The sequence below is a fragment of the Pleurodeles waltl genome, chromosome 6 (assembly GCF_031143425.1).
Source record: "Pleurodeles waltl isolate 20211129_DDA chromosome 6, aPleWal1.hap1.20221129, whole genome shotgun sequence".
NCBI classification, from domain to species: Eukaryota; Metazoa; Chordata; class Amphibia; order Caudata; family Salamandridae; genus Pleurodeles; species Pleurodeles waltl.
In genome coordinates, this window is record NC_090445.1 from 720,924,036 (window position 1) to 720,951,485 (window position 27,450).

Sequence of the window (27,450 nt, forward strand, 5' to 3'; positions counted from 1 at the left end):
GGGAAAATATAGAATGTGTAGCTTCATGTGTCGAGTAACATACTACAGCTATTGCTACTGAGAAATTTACAGAAGAAATTAGTAAGTTTAAAACAGTGTGTTCTGAAAAACCCACCAGTGTGTACATTAGTTGTCGACGCACTCAGTATAAAAGTCAAACTCGGAATGTACATGTATTGTCTAAAACTGAAGAGGAAAACATTGGCAGCAAGTGGTCAGACTGAAAAAGTGGATCAATCACAAACAGAAGAAATTCATGAGTACTACAGCATCCAATCCCTTACATTCCAAAGAAGTCACTGATGATGCTACTGAGCTGTTTCAAATAAAGCAAGTTAAATGAGCTCCCATGATTATTTGAGAAAAAAGTTTAGAAGCCCATTGTTTTCCCTAGTTGTTTCCAACTGGAGTAGGTGGTTCCTGTGATGAACAGCCCATACAGGTTTCAGCAGCTGAATACCGATCAACCCGATTATAGTCGGAGGAACAAAGATTCCGACAGTGTATTCCGTAAAAAAACAACATATATATATATATATATATATATATATATATTTTTCACCTTATTTTTGAAAGTGACTTGTCTGGACTTTCCTATGCAGTACAGCACATTTTAAAGACAGGAGTTCATTTTCAATATCTGTCTGCAAGAGATTTTCTTAACGTTCATAGAAAAGATGGAAATTTAGAATACAACATAATTAACCTAATGGCATGCCAATGTGGGACAAATAAATAGTGGTATCGCCGACATGGAGAACTTAAATGTATGCTGAGAATTCTAGGTCCACCTACCTGGTTTCTCACACTCAGTTGCGCTGAGTGTGCCTGGGAAGGCCTGCTTGTATTTTTGTGAGAGGAAAATTCAAATATAAAAGACATAAATGTAAAAAAGGCAGGATAACTCTGCTCATTAGATCCTGATAATGTATGCAGGTATTTCAACCATAAGTTCCAAGTGGTGATGACATCCATCTGTAACTAATCCAAACCTCCACTTGGGGAAGTCACTAATTTCTTTTGGCAGAAAGAGTACCAAGCAAGAGGCGCTCCTCCTATTCACATGCTATTTTGGATAAAAGACGCACCTAAATTTGGAGCAGACCCTGATGATACCGTATTGTCTTTCACTGAACAGAGTCACATGCACCATACCAAAAGCTACTGATGAAAGGAATCTAGGACAGCAAGTTTTATTATTCCAATCACATAAATGTGGAAAGTGCTACTGTCATAAATATAGATCCAAGGGCAAATTTTACACAAGATGTCAATTTGGATTTCCGCCACCACTTATTTCCGAAGGAAAAGTCAACAGCTTTCTGTCTTCATTCAGCTATACACTGACAATGAAATCACTAAAGAACACATACAACCTAACAAGAACAAAGGCTTCCAAATATATTAATGACTATAACCCTGTGATTCTAAAAATGTGCAATGCTCATGTGGACATACAGTTTGTTGCTGACAACTCCACAGCTGTGGTCAGGTATGTCACTTCATACATTACAAAGTCAGAAAAGACAGAGATGAAGGAGCTGTGGGAAGAGATTTCTGCAGAAAAGACACTTGCAAAGAAATTGTACTCATTCAGTTTAAAAATGCTTTCCCTAAAGGAAATGGGATCCCATGAGGCCTGTGTCAGGCTGAGTTCAGCAAGCTGGTTTTCAAAATAAATTAAAGGCAATTGTTTGGGTAAGTCTTGGACTAGCAAGTACACGAAATATAGTGTTAAAGTCTTCCAGAAATACAATACCTAGCAGAATTTAAGCCACCAAGTACAGATATTGTGAAATCAAGTGCCTTTATGAAATTCTTCAATAATACAGATGTAGAAGCAATGTAAATGAAAACATAGAAGAAGGGAAATATGCAGTACGTGGATGTGATGGTTGTTTAGTCAAACACAAAAAAAGCAAATCTAATTAACCACTGAAAACGTAGCTGCCAAACGTCTGAGAAAAAATATTATTTCTATTTTGGCCCATCTTCAACTGCTCAAGCCTTGGCATAGTGAATTGGAATTACTTGGAGAGTATGACTGCTATGAAGAGTTTTTTCAATTCTGTCAAAGATACTATTCAGGGTTCAGTTTTTACAAACTATTTACAAATGCTAAATGATGAGATACAACAAGAAGAAACGATTGCTGCTGAGGAAGCTAATGATAATTCCCAAAGCAGCCAAAGTTCAGGACCACTGAGTCAGGATCCACTTGGACAACCTATTACTGAGAATGAAGCTGCAATAGCTATCAATGAAGTGTAAACTGGAATGTAGCAAGTGAGACAGGAATGTGTAGATCTGGAACAGTTGCACAACTGAACAACGAACAGGAAGTCATTTATATTGAAAAAAAGACAAAAAAGAACATAGATTTCTACAAGACAAGAAAGTATGCAATTGTTCATCATTCACACCATACTATTATATATCAGTGGCCAAGCTGGTACTTGGAAAAGCTTTTTGACTAAAGTTCTCTCGAGTTACCAACACAAGATTACAGAATCAAAATTAGCATGTGTAGTAACATAACCTACTGGATTAGCTGCACCCAATATCAAAGACTTAAATTAAATAACTTTATGTAAACTGGTCATGCTACCGGATGAACACAACAATAAGTGGGAATACCAGAAGTTATCTGGTAAAGCTTTTCATGAGGGGGAAAGAGTTTTGAAGACGTTGAAGCTTTTAACTATTGATGAGGTAAACATGGTTTAAAAGTTAATGCTTGGCTTGGTTAATCTGAAAATGCAACAGATTTAAAAAATAAAATACAATGTGTTGTTTGGAGGAAAGCATGTAATTGTTTTTGGCGATCTACTACAACTTACCCCTGTGAAAGGACAGCCTGTTTCCAAAACCCTTTCACATGATGAAACTCAAAACTTATTTGGAAGTATTGGTAATGTAAACATTTGACAATATTTAAAATATAAGGAACTCATCAAAAATATGTGCCAAGCTTCTGACTTGGAATATGTAAACATTCTAAAGGATATTAGAGTAGGAGTTCTGACAGAGGAGGGAAAACATACCTTGGTGAGTAGAGTTATTAAGAAACTGTTTTCCCGTTGACAACACAGCAGCAGCGCTAATGTTTAATTTTTGGAAAGAAGGAAAATCAAAAGTGTCTTTCAAGCCTACACTTCAAGAGTGTGCTGAATTTAATTAATAATTACTGAAACTAGAGAAACAGTAAATTTTAGAAATTATAGCTGTGGAAAAAAATTAAGCACCAGGGAGTTACAGTACTGCTGAGTGGAAAACTACAGGAAAAGTTAAACTCCTTGGAGAAATCTGTATCCAGGACTGCTGAACTAGAAAAGTGCTTATGTGTGTGCAAAAACTGTAGTTATTTTGAGACACAATTTAAATGTTGAAGAAGTACTAGTAAACGGTACAATGGGAAAAGTTGCTGATTTCGTACAATTCTCTAACTGTGATGAGGTTGAATACCTAGCTATAAAATTTTATCAGATTAATGATGTGAAGAAAATTGCTTGGCGTATTGTACGCTTTTTGCTTGTAAAGGACTTATATGTGGAGCTGAAGCAATTCCTTGTTTGTCTTGCTTATGCTGTAACAATCAACAAGTCACAGAGATTAAGTGTAGATGCTGCATTTATTAATATTGGAAGTACAGTATTTAACCCCTTCGCTGCCAGGCCTGTTCCCCCTCAGCCTTTTTTTGGCTATTTGAGGCAGTTCACGCTTAGTCCCTCATAACTTTTTGTCCACATAAGCTACCCACGCCAAATTTGCGTCCTTTTTTCCAACATCCTAGGTATTCTAGAGGTACCCAGAGTTTGTGGTAAGTAGCGTTGTAACGAGTACAAACATTGTCTGGTTCGTTTTGATGAAAATTACCTCAGTGCAGTGGCAAGTTGTGTTAGAAAGCATAATAGATTAAGAAGCATATATGCTCCCGATTTCAGACAGTATCATGTTTATGAAAAACAGATATTATGTTCTAAGATGAAACTTTTAACAGATACAGCACATATTCCTGAAAAAAGATGGCAAAGAAGGAAAAACAAGAACCTGTTAAAAAAAGAAAAATGGAGAATGATGGAGATTTAGTAGGTGACCAGTTAGATAATACTAATGGTGTAAACTGCTGTTCTCAATGTTCTTTTCTATTTACCACATGTTTTAATGCAATTCAATTAGTGGATCTATAGCTTTTACTATCAACGCAGAACAAGACACACAGGAATTTCTTCTAGTGATTCTTGGAGTTCTAGATCAAGAAAATGTCAATACTGAAGACATATTTGGACTGAGTTATACATGGAACCATGAGTGTGAAAATTGCTCTTTCTCATCTAACACTGAAATCCAATCTGAGTGATTTCTCCATGTAACTCTGCTAGATTGTAAAAGTGTGTCTTTAAAAAGAGTGACCAAAACATGACCTGTTCAAATTGCTAATCAAATGTACTGGCTACAATGCTTATACAGAGAAGTGGTAAATCCATTATAGCAATGTTTCAACTATGCGGATCAGATGTATCGAAATTGGACAATTAAATTACAAACTTCAAAGCAGGACAAATATCAATTTCAGGGAGATCATACTGTACATTGACTATTATCTTCCATAAATGCCTAAATATTACATCTGGGCATTATACTGTATATTTTGAAACACAAACAGGATTGGCAGAATGCAATGAAAGCAGTCTGCAATTCAAACAAAAACTACCTTTCAAACTTCCTAACTCTTACTTATTGTTTCTTCAAAGTTCTAAGGTGGATGTGTGGGAAAATATTGGATACGCTCTTCTCTCTAGGTTGCTGATTACTACTTACGACATCATTCGGCCTAACGAAGGTGATGTCTTCAAAAAGATGTCAAAAAGTAATGTGCATAAAATATATTCAGAAAGATTTCACAAACAAAACAGTATACAACCTGCTCTGTACGTTAAGCATCAATGGTTAAGACATCATTCAGCTTATCAAGGGTCTTGTCAACAAAAGAATATCCAAAAATGAACTGTGGATGCATATGTTCATACTATTTTTAGGAAACAATAACCACACAATCTTCTGTGTACACAGATTATTACTGTCTAACACAATATTCAGCCTATTGGAACTGATGTCCTGAAAAGAAAATTCATATTTAAAATGGCTGATTATTTCTATTCATAGTTTTGTACCAGGTATAATAATAAGCAACATGTTTTTAGCATACATACTTTTGTTTAGTCTAGTAATTGTAACTTAATTAAATTATTTACATGGTATAGTGAGTGCAATTCACAGTAGCACTTTATTGTAGTGTAATACTGTGAAGTTATTGAGTGTGATGCATATTAATGTTAATTTTAAATAACATGCTTTGTGCTTATGGGGTTTTTACAGTCTATATGACTGTTTTTCCCAGCACTGTTTAGTGTTGAGTCTCTGTACACACTTCTTTCATAGTGAAAAAGTATAGAAACTGAGAACAGTGGACAAAGGAACATAAGATGTGTACATTTTATGTATATTTGTCATATACAAATAACCTCCTTGTGTTTTCTTAATGACAATATGTTTTTATTACAGATTAATTCATTTTAATAGATATATTAATAATATCAAACTTTAACTATTATTTGTCTTCTTTCTCTTTAAATACAGATTGAAGGACATATTTATAGCAGTAATGCAGGTAACTAAAATGTAATCTTCATCCATTAATACCTCATCCATACATATATTTCCTCCAATTATTGTGTACTCCATATTTAAAGAACAAATCTAAATATTGCCTTCACTGACACCCGGGAACAAAATTGATATTTTTTCATATGTGATCACTGCAGGCGAATAAAATCAGACGTCCAGGAAAAATGGAAAATATGACAAGGAGAGAATGCGAAGCTTAAAAAAAACTTGATGGAAAATTATCAGATCGTCATAAAACCAGCGTAAAACAGAGGAAATGTTGGCTTGCTTAACAAAAAAGATTGCATTAAAGAGGCTTACAGACAGTTACATGATACAACTAATTACAAAAAGTTGGAAAAAAGTCCTATTAACCAAATGACACTTAGCGTCAGTGAAAAATTGTAATAATGGCATGAGATGACGCTAATCAATGATGATGAGTATAACTTTATGCTCAATGAACAACCAACTATCCCAACAATTTACTTCTTGGCAAAGATACACAACACCCTGTGGTGACCCACCGAGGAGACCAATTCTGTCATCATGTGATTCTCTTTTGAAAAGGTATCAATCTATGTAGATTACTGTCTGGCACACATTGTTCATATTTTGAGTTCCTACATCAGGGAGACAAGTGATTTTCTGCGCGCACTGACAAACATATGCTAGGATAACAAGTAACCTCTAGTGACCATCAATGTGGTAATACTATATACATCCATAATACATAAGGTGGGTCTGAGGGCATGTACATACTTCCTCAGGGAACAATGAATGCTGGAACCATGCATATCTGAACAACGTGGCCGGACAACGACCGCATTGTTACCATAAATGCCTTTACCACACATACCTTTACAACTACTTTTTGTTGTAAAAGCATGCCTAGTAAAGGCATTTGTGAGAACGCCATGCATGATTCTAGCATGCGACCCCCCACCTGCCCTAAGGCCCAGAAGTACCCCAAACCCAATACTAAAACTACCCGATCCCCCAACCCTAAAAACAACTACCCCAGATACCTCCCACCCACCCTTAGCCCTAATCCCCTTTCCTGACCTCTCCCACCCACCTTAAAAACAACCGACCCCTCACCCACCCCTAAAAACCAAAGCTACCCGATGATCCCCCACCCCCAAAAACCAAACTACCCCGATTCCCATTCCCTGAAAACCAAACTACCCCAATTCCCCAACCTCAAAACCAAACTACCCCGCCCCACCCGCAAAAGGAAAAGTACCCCAACCCCAAAACAAAACTACCCGACCCCGCCCCTAAAAACAGAACTGCCCCGATTCCCCGCCCCTAAAAACTATAACTACCCTGATCCCCCAACCCCTAAAAAATTAAACTACCCCCAATCCATCCTCCACCCCTAAAAACTATCCCCCAACCCTACCCCAGCCCCACTAATCTGACCGCGTCCTCTCCTGATGCACTCTCCCTTTTTCTCTGCCTTAACCACACGTGTGTTGTTCAGCACATGCGTAGGTAAGGCAGAGAAAAAGGGAGTCGTCGTTAACGCAAGCATTGTTTCGGAGTCGTTGTTCTGAACGTTTCCCTTCCTGAGGCAGTGAAATGTGGAGTAACTACAACAAAGATGCTGTTAACTATGATTGAGATGTGCCTAACCAACAATGTAATCCTCTTCAACCATGAACACCAACATCCACTAACAGCATCCTACACGGAACAAGTTTCTACCCGAAACCATTAATCAGGAGCATACCATACGAGGAGTTGCGAAGGAGAAGAAGGAATTGTACCAGAGATATAGCTGCAGAAGAAACATTTGATGAGACAATCAAAACATTGAAATGAAGAGGTTATAGACAAAGGGATCTGCAAAAGAGCCTACAAAAAGTGAGACTGAAACCTCGCACTAAAACACTGATCACCGAAAAGAGAGACAAGGAACAACAAAAGGAGACCAAGAAGCCCCTAGACTGATACTAATGTACATCAAAGAGAGCATGAGAATAAAGAACATTGTGTGCAAGCATTGGCATTTAGTATCTAAAGACCCTGACACCAGCACGCTTTTGGGAAAATACCCACAGGTGACATACAGAAAAGCACAGTCACTAAAAGATAAACTAGTAAAAAGTAACTTTCAGGATCACCGACCAAACATCTGGTTAGAAGAACGACAGAGTGGGTTGGTCAAATGAAGTAGTTGTAAAGCTTGCAAGATTGGAGTAAACAAAAAAACGTTATGGATAGAGACCAAAAGACAATCCCTATCAGAAAAAGAATAACATGCAATTCACAATATGTGATTTATATAACTGAATGTGTCTATGGTCTCCGATATGTTGGAAGTACAAAATGTATGCTAAAAGAATGAGTTACTTACCTTCGGTAATGACTTTTCTGGTGGATACATTAGCTACCTGTGGATTCCTCACCCATTGAATACTCCCCTTGCGCCAGCAAGCGACGGAAATCTTCTTCCTAGCTTCTGCACGTCGACGAGGACGTCACAATTGCCCACGCGACGACGTCTGACGTCATACAGGCAATAAGAGGTCCTCGCCGACGTCAGTACCAATTTTTTTTACGTGCCTGAGACTAATAGGCCATTGAGACAATCAATCAAATAATATTTAATAACATTCAAGATAAAACCATCATTCCAAAAACTCAAGATTTTTTTTTTAAATAAAATAAATAAATACATAAATAAATATATACAGTATATGTACAAGCCCTCAAATACCAAGAAGAGCACACCCAAGAATAACTTGGTTAGACCAGACAGGCAACGGGGAGGCGGGTGGGACCATGAGGAATCCAGAAAAGTTGTTACCGAAGGTAAGTAACTTGTTCTTCTGATGGATACAACTACCTGTGGATTCCTCACCTATTGAATAGAGTCCCAAAGCAGTACCGCACTCGGTGGAGGGTGCCTGAATGGTCAAACCAAGAAATCCTGCAGCACTGACCGTGCAAAATGGCCATCCCTCCTAACCTCAGAATCCAAGCAATAATGCTTCGCAAAAGTGTGGAGGGATGACCAAGTTGCAGCCTTGCAGATGTCGACCACAGGAACACCCCTAGCCAAGGCCGAAGAGGCCGACTTAGCTCTGGTGGAATGAGCTCTTATTCCATTAGGGGGTTCCTTTTTTGCTAGAGAGTAACAGAGTTTAATGCAAAGAATGACCCACCTGGAGAGTGTTCTCTTGTGGACTGCCCTTCCGCTCCTCTTTCGCACGTACCCGATGAAAAGTTGATCCTCCAACCTAAAATCCTTCGTTCTGTTCACATAGAAGCTCAGCGCTCTCCTCGGGTCTAAGCGGTGTAGTCTTTCTTCTTCTTTCGAAGGATGAGGCGGAGGATAAAACGAGGAAAGAGTAATTGTTTGGGCCATATGAAAGGGTGAAACAACCTTCGGTAGGAAAGCAGCCTTGGTCCTCAACACCACCTTATCCCCATAAAAAGATGTGAAAGGGGGTTTAACAGATAGAGCCTGCAGATCACTCACTCTTCTTGCAGAAGTAAGTGCAACAAGGAAAACAGTCTTTAGAACCAATAACCTTAAGGGGCAAGAATGCATAGGCTCAAACGGTGAACCCATAAGGAAAGTCAAGACTAGGTTTAGATCCCACTGAAGCATAATGAAAGGAGTGGGAGGAAATTTGTTAATGAGACCTTTTAAAAATCTTAGCACTATAGGGGATTTAAATAGAGAAGGCTGGTCCGTAAGACATAGAAAGGCTGGCAGGGCAGATAAATATCCCTTGGCTGTAGCCACTGCACAACCCCTCTGTGCCAGGGACAACGCAAAAGACAAGATATCCGATAAGTGGGCACGTAGGGGGGCAATTTGCTTCTCTCCACACCAATTCACAAATTTAGCCCACCTTTTAGCGTAGATAGATTTAGTGGAGTGTCGCCTGGCCGATAAAATAACATCCACTACATCAGGTGGGAGAGAAAAGGAACTCAGGTTGCCCCGTTCAATCTCCAGGCATGAAGGTGCAGGCTCTGGAGGTGGGGGTGTAAAACCTGCCCCTGCGACTGCGAGAGAAGGTCTGCCCTGAGAGGGAGACGGAGCGGGGGGCAGAGAGAGTTGGAGAAGATCCGAATACCATACCCTCCTTGGCCAATCCGGAGCTATTAAGATGACTTGAGCCCGGTCTTGGCGAATTTTCCTCAAAACTCGGGGAATCAAAGGTATGGGGGAAAACGCGTAAAGCAACTGGTCGCACCATAACATCTGAAACGCGCCCCCCAACCCTCCTTGTACCGGATACTGGAGGCTGCAGAATAACGGGCAGTGCAAGTTCTCCCGAGTGGCAAACAGATCTATCCGAGGGATTCCCCACATCTGGAAGATTTGACGGACTTGACCCGGATGGAGACGCCACTCGTGATCGGTCGAAAAATGACGACTGAGACTGTCCGCATGCATGTTCAAGACTCCGGCCAGATGATTTGCTATCAAGCAAATCTGATGGTCCCTTGCCCAGGACCAAAGCCGTAGAGCTTCTCTGCAGAGAAGGTACGACCCTACTCCTCCCTGTTTGTTTATATACCACATCGCGGTAGTATTGTCAGTCAGGACCTGAACCGACTGACCACAAAGGGATGGGAGGAAGGCCTTGAGTGCAAGACGTACAGCCCGCAACTCCAACAGATTTATGTGAAACATCTGTTCCATTGGAGACCAAAGACCTTTGATCTCCAGGTCCCCCAGATGAGCTCCCCACCCTAGAGTGGAAGCATCTGTTATTACTGTGGCCACCGGCGGAGTTTGCGAGAACGGCCTTCTTCGGGAAAGATTGCCGTCCGCAATCCACCATTTTAAATCCGCATCAGCATCTCTGGAGATCTTCACCGAACCCTCGAGATCCCCTTTGTGTTGAGACCACTGCCTTCGAAGGCACCACTGAAGAGCCCTCATGTGTCAGCGAGCCTGAGTGACAAGCAGAATGCAAGAAGCAAACAGACTGAGGAGGCGTAGGACCTTGAGGACTGGAACGACCGCTCCACTTTGAAACATTGGAACCAACGCCTGAATGTCCTGAATCCGTCGAGGCGGAGGAAAGGCGCGATTCAATGTTGTATCCAATACTGCCCCTATGAACAGGAGGCGCTGAAAGGGCTCTAAGTGAGATTTGGGTACATTCACTGAAAAACCCAGATCGAACAACAACTGGGTTGTCGACTGAAGGTGAAGCAACACCAGCTCCGGAGACTTGGCTTTGATCAACCAGTCGTCTAGGTAAGGAAATACTGCTATCCCCTTCCTTCTGAGCTCTGCCGCAGCCACCGACATCACCTTTGTGAAGACTCTGGGTGCTGAAGTAAGACCAAACGGAAGGACCGCAAACTGATAGTGCTGCGACTCCACCACAAACCGGAGATACTTCCTGTGCGACTTGAGTATTGGGATATGAAAATAAGCATCCTGTAAGTCGACAGACACCATCCAATCTCCATCGTTCATCGCCAAAAGCACCTGAGCTAGGGTCAGCATCTTGAACTTCTCCTGTTTGAGGAACCAATTCAAGATCCTCAGGTCCAGGATTGGCCTTAACCGACCATCCTTCTTGGGGATCAGGAAGTATCTTGATTAACAACCCTGACCCCTCTCCTGCTCTGGAACCAACTCCACCGCACCTTTTGAAAGGAGGACTTGAACCTCCTTTTCTAGTAACAGGAGATCCTCTTCTGAACAGTAGAATGGGCGGGATGGGGGGAGGAAACTCCCGAAAGGGAAGGGCATAGCCTTTCTCCACAATGCTGGTGACCCATGAGTCTGATGTTATAACCTCCCACTTGTGGAGAAAGTTCAATGACGAGGATGACGAGGATGTTAAGGTATGTGCTGTCACTGACGGGTGTGTTACAGAGGATGAATGGTTACAAGGAATGAAGGATGATGTAAATCTTTCCCGTGTCAGAGATTTACTTTTGGATGGACGGGCCTTAAATAAAAATGAGAATATGAGTGAGAATTATAGTAAAATTTGGCATGAATTGTCCATTCAGAATGGGATAGTATTGAGAGGAGAAAGGTTAATTCCCCCGTGTAATTTGCGTGAGCGCATCATGGATTTTGCCCATAGTGGTCATCATGGGATTTGTAAAACTAAAGAAAGACTGAGAGGAGTATACTGGTGGCCGGGTATGAACTTAAATATTGAAAGAAAAGTACGTGATTGTGTGGAGTGTAATGTTGCAGATAAGTCGTTGAAAGTTAGAACTCAACCTATGATACTCAAGAAAGCTCCTAACGAAGTGTGGGACTCAGTATCTATTGATATCTTAGGACCATTGAACTATAAATCACATTCAAAATTTGTTGTAGTTCTTATGGATGAGCTTTCTAGGTGGCCAGAGATCATGATCTCTTCAGAAGTGTCCTCTTTGACTGTGGTAGAATTTCTCACAGATGTTTGTAGTAAAGAAGGTAATCCCAGGTCCATTTTGACTGATAATGGGGTTCAATTCACATCTAAACTTATGCGTGAGTTTTTGAGTAAAAGAGGGATTTTGCATAGAAAGAGTGCCTTGTACCATCCTGAGACAAATTGGATGGTGGAACGTTTCAACAGGACATTAAAGGAGACCATTCAGTTGGCAAATCAATTAGGGTGTGATTGGGAATTCATGATTAAGAAGAAGGTTGAGGAATATAGGTTCACGCCACACACTAGCACGGGCCAATCCCCTTTTGTCATGTTCAAGAAACATATACCACATACTATGGTGTATCCTCCGTGGGTTAAAGTTTATACTAAGGAACAACTCAATTATGAAGGTAGGAGGGATTCAGCAAGGAGCAAACATTTGTCTTGTCAGGAGAAAAGAAAACAAGTGTATGATTTGAGGAAATCTGTAAAAGAGTTACATATTGAGGAGGGTGATTTTGTAAAGGTCAAGTTACCTGGGAAAATTACAGGAGGGCAATCTCACTTTAGTAGAGTTTTTAAGGTTATTGAAGTTTACAGTGGTGCTGTTAAATTAGATGATGGTCGTGTGTGGAATCTCAAATGGAATTGTCAAAGTCAAGTAATGTAGATGGATATATTTTTACTTTTCTGGAAGAGGAAGGTGGTGTGGTATTGTGTTAAGAATAAGTAAGGAAAAAATAACTTTCATGTATTTAAAATGCATCATATCACTTGTGTAATTGTATTTCATTGTTTTGCTCTTTGTTTATTTGTAACATGTTACTTGGTTTCTTCCGGCCGCCCCTGCTCCATCAATGGGACTGTGTGGAATGTTGGTCAGGACAGTTGGTGAAGGAGCAGAGCAGGAGTGGCTGGAGTTTCCTTTTCTTCGTTTAGAATTATTCTTCAATAAATACGGATTACTGTTTCCTGGTTTCCTGCATCTAAATTACTTCACTCCCCCCTACAGGAGTTGTGTGAGAAGGAATTGGTGGAAGGCTAAGGCTGCTTCCCATGCTGCACCCCTCCAGAGGAAGAGGCAGAGTGCTGCTGGGTGGCTCCCCTGGTTCGGACCCTACCCCTCCCCCTGTAGGATCTATAGGAGAGAGCAGAGGCGGGGTTTTGCTGAAATCTCCCTCGAAAGGAGGAGGAACAATGACCAAACCCTCTAAACCTCGTAAAAGTCTGGAGGAAACAGAAGAGGAGGCCTGAAAGCCTAAAGACTTCGCCGTGGCCCTACTTTCCTTAAACCTCTCTAGTGCAGAGTCCGACTTGGAGCCAAAAAGTTTATCGCCATTGAAGGGAAGGTCCAAGAGGGTTGCCTGTACATCGGACGAGAAACCAGAGCTATGAAGCCAGTCTTGCCTCCTTGTAGCAACAGCAGTACCCATAGCCCTGGCTACAGAGTCAGTCGTATCTAGTCCAGATTGAATTACTTGGGTTGCCGCTGCTTGAGCATCAGAAACTAGGCTCATAACCTCTTGGGGCACCTTAGTATGAGACGACTTTATTTCATCCATTAGGGCATAAATGTGTCTCCCTAAAATACAGGTAGCATTAGTGGATTTTAAAGCCATGCTACATGATGAAAAAGCCTTTTTTGAAGAAAGGTCCATCTTCTTAGAGTCTCTGTCTGAGGGCACTGCTGGAAATGATCCTGGGGCAAACCGGGCTGAACATGAAGCCTGAACCACCAGGCTTTCAGGGGTTGGGTGCCTGGAGAGGAAGCTTGGGTCAGGAGGAGCCACTCGATATCTTCGAGCCACTGATCTGTTCACTGCCAAAGATGACACCGGCTTCTTCCAAATTTCCAGGATTGGATCCAACAGAGTCTCATTAAAAGGCAGAAGTGGCTCTGCAGTTGTTGAAGCAGGATGCAGCACCTCCGTTAAAATATTAGGCTTAGGCTCAGACACCGGCAAAGGGAGGTCTAAAAAATCAGCTGCTTTCTTGATGACTGAATGAAATGTTGCAGCCTCCTCCGTATACTCTCCAGGTGATGACAAGTCCCATTCTGGAGAGTTGTCCAGACCACTGGCCGTGTCTAAACCATGGAGGTCTCCTTGAGATTCCTCAATCTCTCCTTCCTCTAACGCCTGTCTCCGATATTCTTGCTCCTCAAGGAGGCGAAGAGCAAGCCTCCTCGAGTGTAACCTTTCCTCAATCCTCGGCGTCGACATGGCTTCAGCAGACATCGAAGCTTGACGCCGATCCTCGGATCCATCAGACGCCGGATCCATCGGTGCCATGGATTTCTTCGGCCGAACGAGGAGAAGGGCGGACAGGAGACTGTTCCAGCGCCGGAGCCACAGGTCTACTCGGCGTCACCGGCTGAAAGGCTGACGCCATAGGCGCCGGCGCCGAGCCCACATTTCCCATGGGAAGGAAGGGCATAAAAGGTGCCGGTCGTAACGGAGCCGGAGCACCCATATCGAAGGCCAATGGGCCCGAAGGACCAGCCGGCCCACCACCTGGAGCCATCTGCTGAAAAATTTAGAACATCGCATTCAAGAATGGGGAACTGTCGGCTCCAGGGGCCGGGAAAGCCGGGTACTGAGGAGCCTGGGTTGGAGGCGACATCGACGCCGGTCCCGGTGTCTGTGAAGTTGGAGAAAACGCCTGACGCCGAGGAACCTCGAACACCGAAGGAGGATTCACAGGCGACGTCAGCTAAGTCGGGGATGCCGGTGATGCAAACAGCGTCTGCGGCTGGAGAGAGATGGTGGGACTCACTTCCCATGTCTTCCGGCGTCGAGTTGAAGGCGACCTCGAACGCGATCTCTCCCTACTCGACCGGCGCCGAGATTCCCGACAGCGCCGGGAGTCACGATGACGCCGATGCGACTTCGGAGAAGATGACTTGCGATGATGTCGCTTTTCTTTTTTCTTCGACTTCGCCAAAAAGAGCTTTGCTTCTCGCTCCTTTAAGGCCTTTGGATTCATCCGTTGACAAGAATCGCATTTGTCAACGTCGTGGTCGGAGCTAAGACACCACAAACAGTCAGTATGTGGGTCCGTAACTGACATTTTGCCACCGCAAAGCGGAGCTCTTATTGCCTGTATGACGTCAGACGGCATCGCATGGGCAATTGTGACTTCCTCGTTGACATGCAGAAGCTAGGAAGAAGATTTCCGTCGGATGCTGGCGCAAGGGGAGTATTCAATGGGTGAGGAATCCACAGGTAGTTGTATCCATCAGAAAAGGAGGATACTGGACACATATGAGCAGTGAAACATTGCAACCCGACATATGCAACAGCTAAGCAAGTAGTGCAATGCCAATATACCAAATGGAGAACAGTGAGGAATTATGGAGTGGACATGATCCCATCAAGTGACTGTTGTGGAAATCAGACTCAAAAACGGAGACGTCTAGAATCCAAATATATCATACTGAAAACAAAAGTACCCCATGGACTTAACAATGATAAAGAACTATTTGTACAATTATGTTACAAAGACACATCATCCACGGTAAGTATGACATAGCCAATATTTTCTGCACTTGCTGATATAAGGGTTCTGAATGAGAAAATAAGATAAAACTGTAAGCTAAAGAGAGAGATATATGCGACAGGCCAGTATTATTGCTGAGTATACATTTCATATATGTAACCAATGTGGGTGTGTCAGAAGTCAGGTACTAGACAGATATATGATAGAAAGACAATTAGGGATGAGGGCATAGGCACTATCCATTAGGTATTAGACTGCATGCCACAATTTCAGACCTAATCACTGTATCTGAAATAAACATATGAGGAGACACTCAATAACTTAGAACCACTCAAGCTCATGAAGAGATTTTCTATTGCATTATATATGCAATTTACTGGCTTGGTGATTTAATTAATTGAATGCTTGAAACGCGGTTCCCAATTGAAATGTTACTAAAATCATGACAATATTCAATATAAGGAAGCATGGTTTTTAAATGCAAAGACTACATCTCCCATAATGCCTCCTAATTGGCAAATGTGAGAGTTAATATATAAAGTGATTAGAAGAGGGACTCACATACTAAGAGAAAGAACCTTTGAGGTTGAAACGTGTTGGTAGTGCGATTGTGAGACTCAAATAAAATACTGATAAATTCGAGGAGTGTGGCGTATATAGAACCAAAGGATACAGGGACATTATAGTTAGGAAATAGAATTAAAAAACCTTAAAAATTCACTAAAAAACAAAGGTTACTGGGACATTTTAGTTAGGCTCAGATCCTTAGTAGAAAATGCTTTCCGTTTCCTTCTTCGATTCCATCAACATGGCATTCAGGTGTGGCACACTTTTGGCATAAATTAAGAATGTCCACACTCTAGTTGCTCATTAGAAAACTATAAGCTGCTGATCACTAGGGAGTTAACTGGCAGTCTGCTGCTGGTGTTGAAAGTGCATGTTTCAGCCCGCATGTTAGAATGTCTTAATGAAATAGAAGAGAAAGATATTTGAGAACTCACTTAAATTCTACAGCACAAACCATAAGATCCATGACAAGATGAACCCCCTCATTTTGTTCCTTTCTAAATTAAATATTTTACTTTTTAAGTACTTTTTAGGGATTCCATCAAGGTGGCTTCAGGCATGCCACACTTTTGCCATAACAAGACTGTTAGTGGTCTAGTTGTTCTTTAGAACACTTTGGGAGGTTGCAGTAGAACACAGGGGAAACAACTGACTGCTACTGTTGAAAGTATGTTTTACTGAGAATATCTGACTTTATTCTCATATGGCTGAGACAGGCAGTGTGAATTTACAAAAAATATGCTCTAATTTGAGCTTTTGGAGCACCTTCCAAAACTTCTATGGGAAAATCATAAGAAAACAGTTTTCTCTCAAACATGATTCATGAAATCCCAACAGGGTAAAGTCACCTTAGAACACGCCACAATTCCTTAAATTACTATGGTACCATCAACAAATGATTTATATTGTAACCAAAATTTGTTATCACCCTATACACATTCTTTTCGTGATCCTCAAAACCTGTCATTTACTATAATGCATTTCAATGGGGTGTTATCATGTATATTGGTCCTACGATGGCTGCCACCACTTCCTGGTTGAAGTGCTGACAGCCAATCAGCTCTAACCATGTGATCTGTGCTAAGTCTCACCCAGATATACACATTTCTTTTTCCTTTAATTTCTCAAAGTCTACTGAACGGATTTACACCAAAAACAAAATGCATTCCTTCTGGACCAAGAGCTGACTTCCTGCCAAATGTGGTGTAATTCCGTCCAGAAGTTTGGGCTGTAGTTGTGTCTAAAATCTCTATGGGAATTAAAATGGGAAACACACTTTTTTGACCCCCTCCCCTTTTTTTCGGACCACGCTTGACAGATCACCCCAAAACTTTCCATGCACAACAAGATTCTTGGGCACACCTTTTTAGAGGAAAAATTTGTGAAGATTCGTCAAACCCCAAAGACATAGCTAAGGCAAAAAACACTTTTTCTATGGAAACAATTCCCTTATAATAACTACCTACTGGTGACCACCAGTAGTGAGTGTGTGTATATATATATATATATCTCAACATTGAGTATGGGGAGGGGCCATGACTCACAAGAGCCCAAGCCTCAAGTGGGCTTAAATGCCCCCCCAACAATGATAGTAAATAGCATTTTAATATACATTCTAGTGCAAACCAAAGTTTTATGAATAACATGTATAGTTAGGCAATCTTGTTTTGTAGGTTTTTCTGCATTTATCTGGTTTACTTTATTTATTGTACTTCTTTCAATGTTTACATTCAAACGTTAATACTGAAATAAAATAAAAAAAAAACAAAAAACATCACCCCCCCCTCCAAAAAAAACAAAAACCCACTAAGGGCTTCCTGTACTCACTTTTGTCCAATCGTGGCCGTGGGTTGTACCGGTATCCCACTTGGCTCCAGAATACTGGTACTGAACCTCGTATCTGGCTGAAGGAGAGCGTATGATTGTGGACATGGATCAACTGCTCCGTTTCAACGTAGTTTGCAACATGGCCGTTTTTATCTACCCCTCTGCGCTTATATCTCATGCCTGGAAAAGAAAACGGTAAAGCCACATACAGTGAAAGGGTATTACAGCTGTAGATGAATGAGCTAAAAAATTCACAGAGATGTAAGCCTCATTAATAGGAAACTGAAATTTGGCACAGTTAAAATTAGCATTGCAACCACACACATAAACCTTTTAATTTGATTAATCTGTATACTGCTTTTTGATATGAATGAAAATGGCAGGGTTTTAAAATTAGATTTCTAACTTAAGACTGATTCTGGAATAGGACTTTCTAAAGAATGAAACGCTGGTAAAAAGATAATAGAAAAGGAGGTAAAGCCTGGTACCCTGTGGAATGCCAGATATTCCCTAAGATTATTTGCCCGATATACCCTCCAATCAGCATAGGTCAGTAATAAGACACTGAAACCTACCTGAAACAACTAAATGGCTGGGGAACTGTCAATGCAGCGACTGAGCCCACTACCGCCTTTGGAGCCATGGTGAGCAAGAGGTGTTCATGAATTCTTCAGTGGCACATGTGGTGTAATAAAGATGGTAGCCATCTGACAGATGCAGACTTGGAACTGTAATATACTTAGTAAAAGAGAGACTTGGGGCAATGCAAGAATCCTGCTGTGGGCTTGAAAGTGGAAGCAGCAGGGACTCTACTAAAAAATAACAAGTATTTTGCTGAAAACCAGCACTGCCACATTTCATATCATCCCATATTGCCTGGTGGAGGTGAGTGCAGGAGGTGGAAGACAGAATGGTTCAACCTCTTGCCCCCAAATTATCTTTTACAGCCACTCTATGTGTCAATCATTGAGCCCTGATTCGGGTCGCTGCCTATTTTTCGGTCCACAGAGCGACTGGTACATCTTTATTTGGGCGATGCTTCGCGTTGCGCCCGCTTTCTGACCTTATAATCTCTCTTACCTATTCTTTCTGCCTTTTTTTCTTTTTTTTGTTTTCTCTTTCTTTATGGTGTTCCTCTTAGCCATCTTTTCTTCCTCCCAGGAGTCTGTGTTTCCTTCCCTGCATGCTTTGCTTCCTCTTTTACACCATGGCTATTTTTCCATTCACTCGGCTTTTCACGATTCAAGATGGTGTCTTCAAACGTCCTATGTGTCACTTCCTGTTTACCAGTTTATAAGCATGGTTGGTCTTCTGTTCCTTGTGTTGCAAACACTTCCGTTATGGTGATGCTCCATGCTCCTGTATCAGGTGATTTTCTTGGACTTCTCCTGTTTTTTTCTTGTCTGCAGTTTTTGCTGTTTCCAGTTCATATTACGCTTGTCTTTTTTCTTACCTCTTTTTCAGGAGTTCCTTACTTCAGAGGTTTTTCCCAGGATTGGGTTTTTATCCTCTGGGACTCCTTCAGGAGGTCACTGTCTGCCTGGTATTACTCTATCAGCAGCACCCTGGCTACTGGAAAGGGTCGCCCTTACCTTGGCCAGCAAGAGACCAGGTGGTGCCTCGAGATTGACAGACAATTGCAGTAAGAACCATTCAGATCGTGACATGTATCCCAAATGTGAGTTGCATTTCCTTTTTCAATAAATAAATGAAATAATTTATAGAGCAAATTAAACATCCAGGTGCTTTACCCAGTATTCCCAGTTTGCACTGGTGTTTCCAGCATTTGCACAGATATTGTGTGGGTGCATTTGTCCACTCTTTAGCTATCTTGCTTACATAATCCTGACCCATTTCAGGAAACCACCTGTTATTTCCCCCCAGTGGAGGGATGTGTTGAACATTTTAATTCAAAATGAACCGCAGAGTCTGGGTCCAGAGTTTTGTAGATCCCGCTAATACTATGGGATATGGCACAGCTAATGCTACAAGAGGTCTGTATTCCATTACCCTGTGTGTTAAAGTTGCTAAGTCTCTCAATGTTTACTGAGAGCACAGCCTTGAGCCTCTGTGCCTTGTTTTTCTATTATGGAATCCAGGGTATCTACCCCTGGCTCGTCAAATGAAGCAGTAATTATGGCACTGAAAGATCTGCAGTGCTAAAGTATCTTAGTAGGAAATCTCTTCTGTTAGTGATGCCCCCTCTGGTAGGTTCCTGCTTCAATAGCTCTTGGTTGCACGCTACAAGCAGTAAATTCGTGATACACCAGGAAGTTTAAATAAGGCCACTGTGTGCTAAACAGTGGGAGGTCTCCTGCAGCATCCAGATGAATGCGCACCTTCTTGACTCCAATTGCAACACCTTATCTGCATGTTTTTTTTTTTTTTTTTCTTTTTTACTGCTGCCAACCTACAAATATTCCAGCAGTTTCTAGTAGCTGGAACTCCATGTTGCTGCTACTAGTGCCAACTGAAGAGTCGGGTTCATGCTCTAGTGCATCTAACATCTACTGCATGTCCCTTCCTCAGAGCGGTGCCAGAGGGCTACCTAACTCTTTTCATGGTGACTCACTTCGAGTACAATCTCTGTGGCTCCTGAAGCTGGTTATTCTGAAATTAATTCACATTACCAATAACCTTACCCATCCTACATACATATAGACATTATAGCAAAATAAAATAGAACATTTTTCTGGAGACAGCGAGGGGTATGGTTTGCGGAACTCATTAGGTTTACATTTGCTCTGCTTTGCGTCAGGGTAAGTTACCACCATTCACCTGCGTAATAGACTGGCAAATTCTATGTCAGACTCAGATTAAGCCTAACTCCTTCATTTATTCCACTCAGCAGACTTAAACACATAAATGAAATACTACAAATGCCATGAGTCTTTGCAGTTGTCTGTAACAATTACCATAGAGTACATCCCAATAAATGCAGCATTAAGGAGCAGCACTTCCTCTTTCTTTGCTGCTCAGAAGCCAGATGAGTGTTTTTCCTTGATTTAGCATTTCTTGTGATGTTTTCCTAATTTGAATTGCTGTGTTATACTGTTGAACTTTTGCAGCGTCATGGTTTGGTACTGTTTATTACTGCCACAACACATCACTGCTTCTTTCCCAACCGGGTTGTGAATACAGGGAGGTTTCAGGCAGATCTCTGGCCTGTTTCTTTTTGCTGCCGCATTTGCGGTCGGGCACAAGGAGTGGGGATGGGCCTGGGAACTCCCTCTGCCTTGAGAGAGCCCCTGATGCGTGCAGCAATTGGGCTGCACCATACTCTCGTATGCCTAGGGAGAGTGTGAGGCCTGCGCTCGGACAGCCTTCCTACAGGGCATGTGCATCCTGTGCTTGCCGGTTGAGGAGAGCGCCCCTCTCCTCACATTCTTTGCACATCAAGTCGGCTCTCAGTTTCCTAGGGCCCAATGTGGCAGTTAGTTTTCTCTAATCTCTAATTGTGGTTAGGCTACAGATAAGCACCTCATATCACCGCGGAGCACTGTTCTTACACTTCACAATCAGGCCTTTGAAATCAGGCAGGCCTAAAGTCCCATCAAGCATTAGCATGTACAATTTCTGCTGGGTGTTTAGACTTCCGCTCACAGTTCCACTTTCCTGCCTTGAGCTCCAAAAAATGTGCACCTGAACTACTATGGCTGGTGCTCAGAATTACATTTGGGGGTCAGTTCAGGAGGAACAGACCCCGCTCCCCATTCATGAGGAGCTTGTGGATGCCATGTATGCCTCCTTGGAAAGGGTGGTCTCACTGGTGCTGCAGTCCCTTAGTCAGAGAATTATTGACCTGGTGGTCAGAAATACTATCTTAACCTCAGTTGGGAAAGAGGGAAGGCCCACTCCTGCTGACACTAGGGGAATGCCAAGGGGTACTCAAGACCCACTTCCAAATCACTGAGACCCAATATCCTTCCAGCCCCTTCCGCCATGTATGCCTTTGAGAGGCTTTGCCAGGCCTTCCTGAAGAGACACAGAGGAGGCTCCAGATCCCCAGCTTGAGGAGACGCCCAAAGATAATTTCTGCTCCCCTCCGGGAACAGATGAGAATTCAGGGAATGATTCCGATTCCCCTAGTGGAGATTTGGGTGATGAACTAGGCCAGAGCCGACCATGGTGGACAGAAGGCGGCGCCAAAAAAAACAGGCTGGATGACAGCGAAATGGATTCTACAGGTGTTCTGGGAATGTTGAATCTGGATGACATTTACCTCCCTTGCTTGTCCGAGTGGGTCCCTACCCCCAAAGTGGCAAGCTATCTTGCGAGCAGGATCAGGAAACCCACGGACCAGGAGGTCCGTGGCCGCTTAAGAGTGGAATGTCCAAGACCTTCTCCGACCAACAAAGTGGCAGCCACACCAGACATGGGTGCCAGAATGGGTACATTCCTGGCCCAATTCGCAAAAGACCCTAAGAAGGGTCTGAACTGCTCCTAGAGCTCTTGCCAGGACAAGGCCCTCTATGTCCTGGGTCCACTTACCAAAATGTTAGATATGGCTGAGGATGCAAGGGAATTCCGTCATATGATCAATCGTGCCATTCTATCAGGTGGGGACCAGTGCACCCTATGTTTTTTGGGGAATACCAATTGAGCCCTGTCCACCGAAAGAAGACTCTCTTTGCTCATCAAAATAGAACCCAGATTGGGGGAGTTGGCTATAACAGATGCCGGACCAATGGCAAATGGGTGTTTTTTCAGCAACCCTTTCACAAAAGGAACTGTCACATTTTGTGAACACCTTCTCATCACTATTGAAAGTCCAGCAATCAATTAAGAAGGTCTTTACCCATCAGTTTTTAAGGGGCTGAAAGAGGAAGGCGGTGCTCCTCCAGCCATTCCAACACTTCAAACCCCAAGAAATAGACCAGGCGCTTCATCCAGTGGCAAGACCACAATACATTTGGAGGGTTCTACCCCTCTAAAGGTCATAGCAGAGGATGCAAAGGATCCTTCAGAGGGACCAGCAATGCGCCAGGTGAAACAACCGGTAAGCAATTCCCCTTCTTCCCTATCAGGGGTGGGAGGCAGGTTGCAATGGTTTATTAACAAGTGAAGGTCCATAACGGGGATATGTGGGGGCCTCAAACAGGGAGTTGTTTTCACATAGAATTTTACAACACACCCCACCAACTCCGTCAACCTTGTCCCTTGGTTTTCTCACAGGAGGGAGCACAGGTGGGGAATCAAGAGGTGAGAGAACTTCTTCAAAAGGGAACAATCACTCATTTGTCTCAGAGGTTTCCTAAGCACCATTTTTCTGATCGAAAAGAAGGACGTTTTCAGACCAGTTATGAACCTAATAGAATTCGACAGCTGGGTGGTATATCTCTACTCCAAGATGGAGGGCATTCACATCCTCAAGGTCGTTTTATTACCCAACGATGGGTTAGTAAGATTGGATCGCTTTTCTAACCATTCCAACTTTCAACCCTCAGAGATGCTTTCCGCAGTTTGAGGAAGGCATATCTACAAATTCACTTGTCTACCATTCGGGTTTGTTCTCTGCACCCTGGTGTTTCACCAAGGTATTGTGACCAGTTATCGAATGGCTCTGGGCACGGTACCTGGAAAAAAAATGTTTAATGCACCAGGACAAGGCCACTCTAATATCACACCTTCAGATGACAAAAGGTCTTCTTTAGGACCCAGGCCTTATACTTAATGTCCAAAAGTCAGACTTTGTTCCACCCCAACGAATGACCTTTCTGGGACTCGAGGTGGACATGGTCAAATAATCCCTTTGTCTTCCACAGGAAAAGATGCTCCTGATTCGTCAGGAACTTTGCAAGTCGCTGGACAAGGAGAAATTCTCGCTCCAGCACCTAGCCAGAATAGTAGGACTACTATCCGCATCCATACAAGCAATATTCTCAGATCCCCAACATTATCAACCACTACAACGCCTGAAAGCCCAACACCTCAGAAGGGGGTTGACGTATGAGGAGAAGATCTTCTATTCCCTGGAAGCGAGGATGGAATTCCAATAGTGGCTCGATCACTTGCATGACTGGAACAGCAGGGCCAACTTTGGCTCAGCCCCGTACCTCATCACTGAATCTGATGCCAGCCGACTAGGCTGGTGCACTCCCTGGGGGGGGGAATACTACCACAGGAGGACAGTGGTCAGAACTAGGAGGGAAACTTCACATACATTGCCTTAATTTCCTATTAGATTCCTTCATACTGAAGAGCCTGGCGGCCAACATGGTGTCATGCTCTATTCTTCTGAAGATGGATAACATCTCAGCATTCTGATACATCAATCGACTGGGGGTACTTGGTTGAAGGTACCAGTGCATCTGACAAGAGAATGACATCTCAAGGATTACAGTGTATGGAAATTGGATCCATCTCTCTTTCAAAAGATAATGGATCACTGGGGTTCATGGCAGGTAGTCCTTTTTGCCTTGAGAGGCAACCACCAGTTTTCACACTTCTTCAACTGGCATCCAGATTCTCTGGCAGAGGCAAGAGACGCTTTCCTACAGGACTGGAGTCAATTTCAGGGGTACACCTTTCCCCCGTTTCAATGATAGCGAGGATCACTGCATTAATCAGACAACAGAAGGCGGAGGTGATCTTGGTGATCCTACTCTGGAAGTCGCAAGTTTAATATCCAGTTCTTCGGAACTTTCCATGGATTTTCCAATCCCACTTCGCAGGTAACTTACACCCTCTGGTTTAGGACGGAACTCTTCTTATGGCCTGGAAGTTTACAGGGGATGCTGAGCAGTCCTGGGCCTATCAGAGCAGGCTGCCTCCCTGATCAGTCATGCTTGGGCAGACTCCTTTGTTAAACGATATGGCTCAACTTGAAGAAGATGGACACGCTGGTGTCTGCAACGGGATCTGGATTCAGTGGGTGCAGATGTAGACTATGTGTTCACTTTCCTCTGGGAACTGCTGGGAAAAGATTTAGCATATCGCACAATCAACGCTTGTCAATCAGTCGTTTCGGTGGGTCATGTTCCTGTTCAGGATATTCCGTTTGGTGAACACCCGCTAGTCTGCAGACTTCTGAGACGAGTTTGCTTATCTTTTCCTCTAGAGCCTAAGTACTCCTCCCTCTGGAATGTTAATGTGGTCCTCCAGTTACTGGATTTTTGGCTAGACAATCAATATTTGTCACGTAAGGATCTAACAAGTAAGCTGGCAATTCTGTTATGCCTTACTTCCCGCAAACGAGTGTTTGACGTAAGAGCCTTGATGTTACAGCTTGTATGTCTACTCCGGAGGGGATATCCTTTACTGTTTTACATCACATAAAATTCCAAACCAGAGTGGTACACTACCCAGCTTTTCCCTCCCATCCCAACAGTACAGTCCGTTGCTGTCAGGCTTATGAAATATGACAAAAGGAAACAGACCATACTGCATAGCTTTTTCTCTCCCTCAAGAAGTCTTTAAAACCAGTCTCAGCCACTACGATTGCACAATGGGTGGGATGGTTCTTGCACAAAGCAGTTATGGACACATTCTCTTTTAGGTCCCACTCTACCGGGAGGCTATTGCGTCTAAAGTCTTCTGTTTGGGGGGCAGACTGAAAGATATCCTTAGAGCTGCTGACTGGTCTTTGGACTCCACTTTTAAGACTTTTTATTTTAAACCCATCACGGTATGGCTTCTCTGGTTGTCGACCAGCTTTTAACTAGCATAATCCAAGCCTCCGGTTCTGGCAAAGAATGTACAATTTCCTAGCAATCATGAAGGAAAGTTTCAATTCTATTAAAGACACAGAGGTGAGATTATCCCTCCCTTTTGGGCATACCCATTTCCTACCAGTGTTTGAAACTCGCCGATGTTAGATAAGTATCTTCTGATTTTATGGTGCCTGGCAATGGGTTAAATATGACTTTTAATTTTGATTCAATGCATAATGTCTCACAAGGCTGTTTTTGTGTTATGCATTTGCCATCTGTGAAATGTAATGATACTGATTTGAACTGGAAGGACTTGGCCAACAAAGAGAAATCCTTTCTTTTCTCTATCTTCTCTAGGTTCGGACCAGAAAAAAAGATTTTGGACGGTTGCAAAATCCTGGATGTTTACTTGAGAGAAGAAGTTCCTTGATGCTGCATTTATTGGAGTGTTCTCTATGGTTATTGTTATAGACTACTGCAAAGTCTCATGGGATTTGTATTTGTTCATTGTTGTGTTTAAGTCTGCTGAGTGGAATAAATGAAGGAGTTAAGCGTAATCCTCACCTCCGTTCCCTTAATAGAATAAAACAGTTCCTAGCTATCATAATGGAAAGTTTCATTTCTGTTAAGGACACGGAGGCGAGGAATATGATAATCTTTCTTTCCTTTTCATTAACCACTAGAATTTAAAGAAATCACCTTTCCCAGAACTTTACATGAAAGAACTACAAAAAACACAACAATCAGTGAACGATCTCCTCAAATGACCATAAAGTCTTCTGGCCCCTCAGGCACTTCCTCTTTCTTGGCGCAAGGTAGGAACACTGCTCTAATTATTCGCCTTTGGTTGACTCAATGCCTGGAGACCAGAAAAACCAAAATGGAAATAAGTAAAGTTTTCTGCCTAAAGCGACTCATACCTGATTCACATACAACAATATAACATAATCAGTGCAAAATAATTTTTTTTAGAATAAAGCCCATAATATAATCCTGTACCCAGATTTCCCAAAAAATGTAATACTTACTTTTAACCATGTTGAAAATCAGGAATCCCCCTCACTCCTTCGGGCAGAGAGAAGTTATGTAATGCATGGGAGGGAATATACCTTGTCTCCTTAAGAGAACTGAAATGTTTCGTTACAATAGCTAGGAAATTTTCCATTCTATGTCAGGACCAGAAGTGAGGATTATGCTCATTTAAAGCTAATCCACCACCACGGATGCCAAGCAGATTACCAATTTGAAGTAGAACCTTTTAACCAGAGTATGATGGCCATTAAGCTGCATTAATAATGTCTTCCAGTCTAGCCTCTAGAGAGAAAGCCGTCAAGGCCACAACTCCTCTGACTGAATGGGCTCCAAAGAGCATAACATCGATGTCTGCCTCATGCATGGCCCATCGGTCTATGGTGGGGAAGAACCCACTTGAAAAGTTTTTTTTAATGGCTATCAATAACTGACATCCCCCGTGGGGGGACGTAAATCCTCTGTTGCATGTTCGTACACCTTCAAGCAGCGAACAACACACAGCTTGCAGACCTTGTCAAAGGCAGAATAAAATATCATTCTGGAATCAGTTTTTGTTCTCCTGGAGACACAGAAGGTTACTCCCTAATGACTAAAGACCCTTCTCGAGATGTCCAGAGCTCTCACATCCAAAACCCTACGGTAGGAAACCAGGCACAGTAGCATGGCTAGTTTTGCTGCCAATTCTTTGCGATTGAAAGAGGTTCAGAACAACATTAACGTCCCACAAGTTTGATTACCCCATTGGATCCTCTTAGAGTTGAACACACTGACACACCCATTTGGACCATTTAGATATGTACTGCTTAGAGGTGGTGTCCGCCCAGGCCGCGGCCAATAGTCTT

At 42.5% G+C, this 27,450-nt stretch overlaps 1 protein-coding gene across 2 annotated transcripts in view; it reads right to left on the minus strand.

Moving 5' to 3' along the window:
* Positions 1–27,450, minus strand: part of INPP5F (inositol polyphosphate-5-phosphatase F) — an 855,919-nt gene that overhangs the window by 307,633 nt on the left and 520,836 nt on the right. For both annotated transcript variants that reach the window (XM_069239234.1, XM_069239233.1), the window contains exon 9: positions 17,925–18,104. In XM_069239234.1, the coding sequence (XP_069095335.1) occupies positions 17,925–18,104 (180 nt within the window). The remainder of the gene's footprint in view (positions 1–17,924; positions 18,105–27,450) is intronic.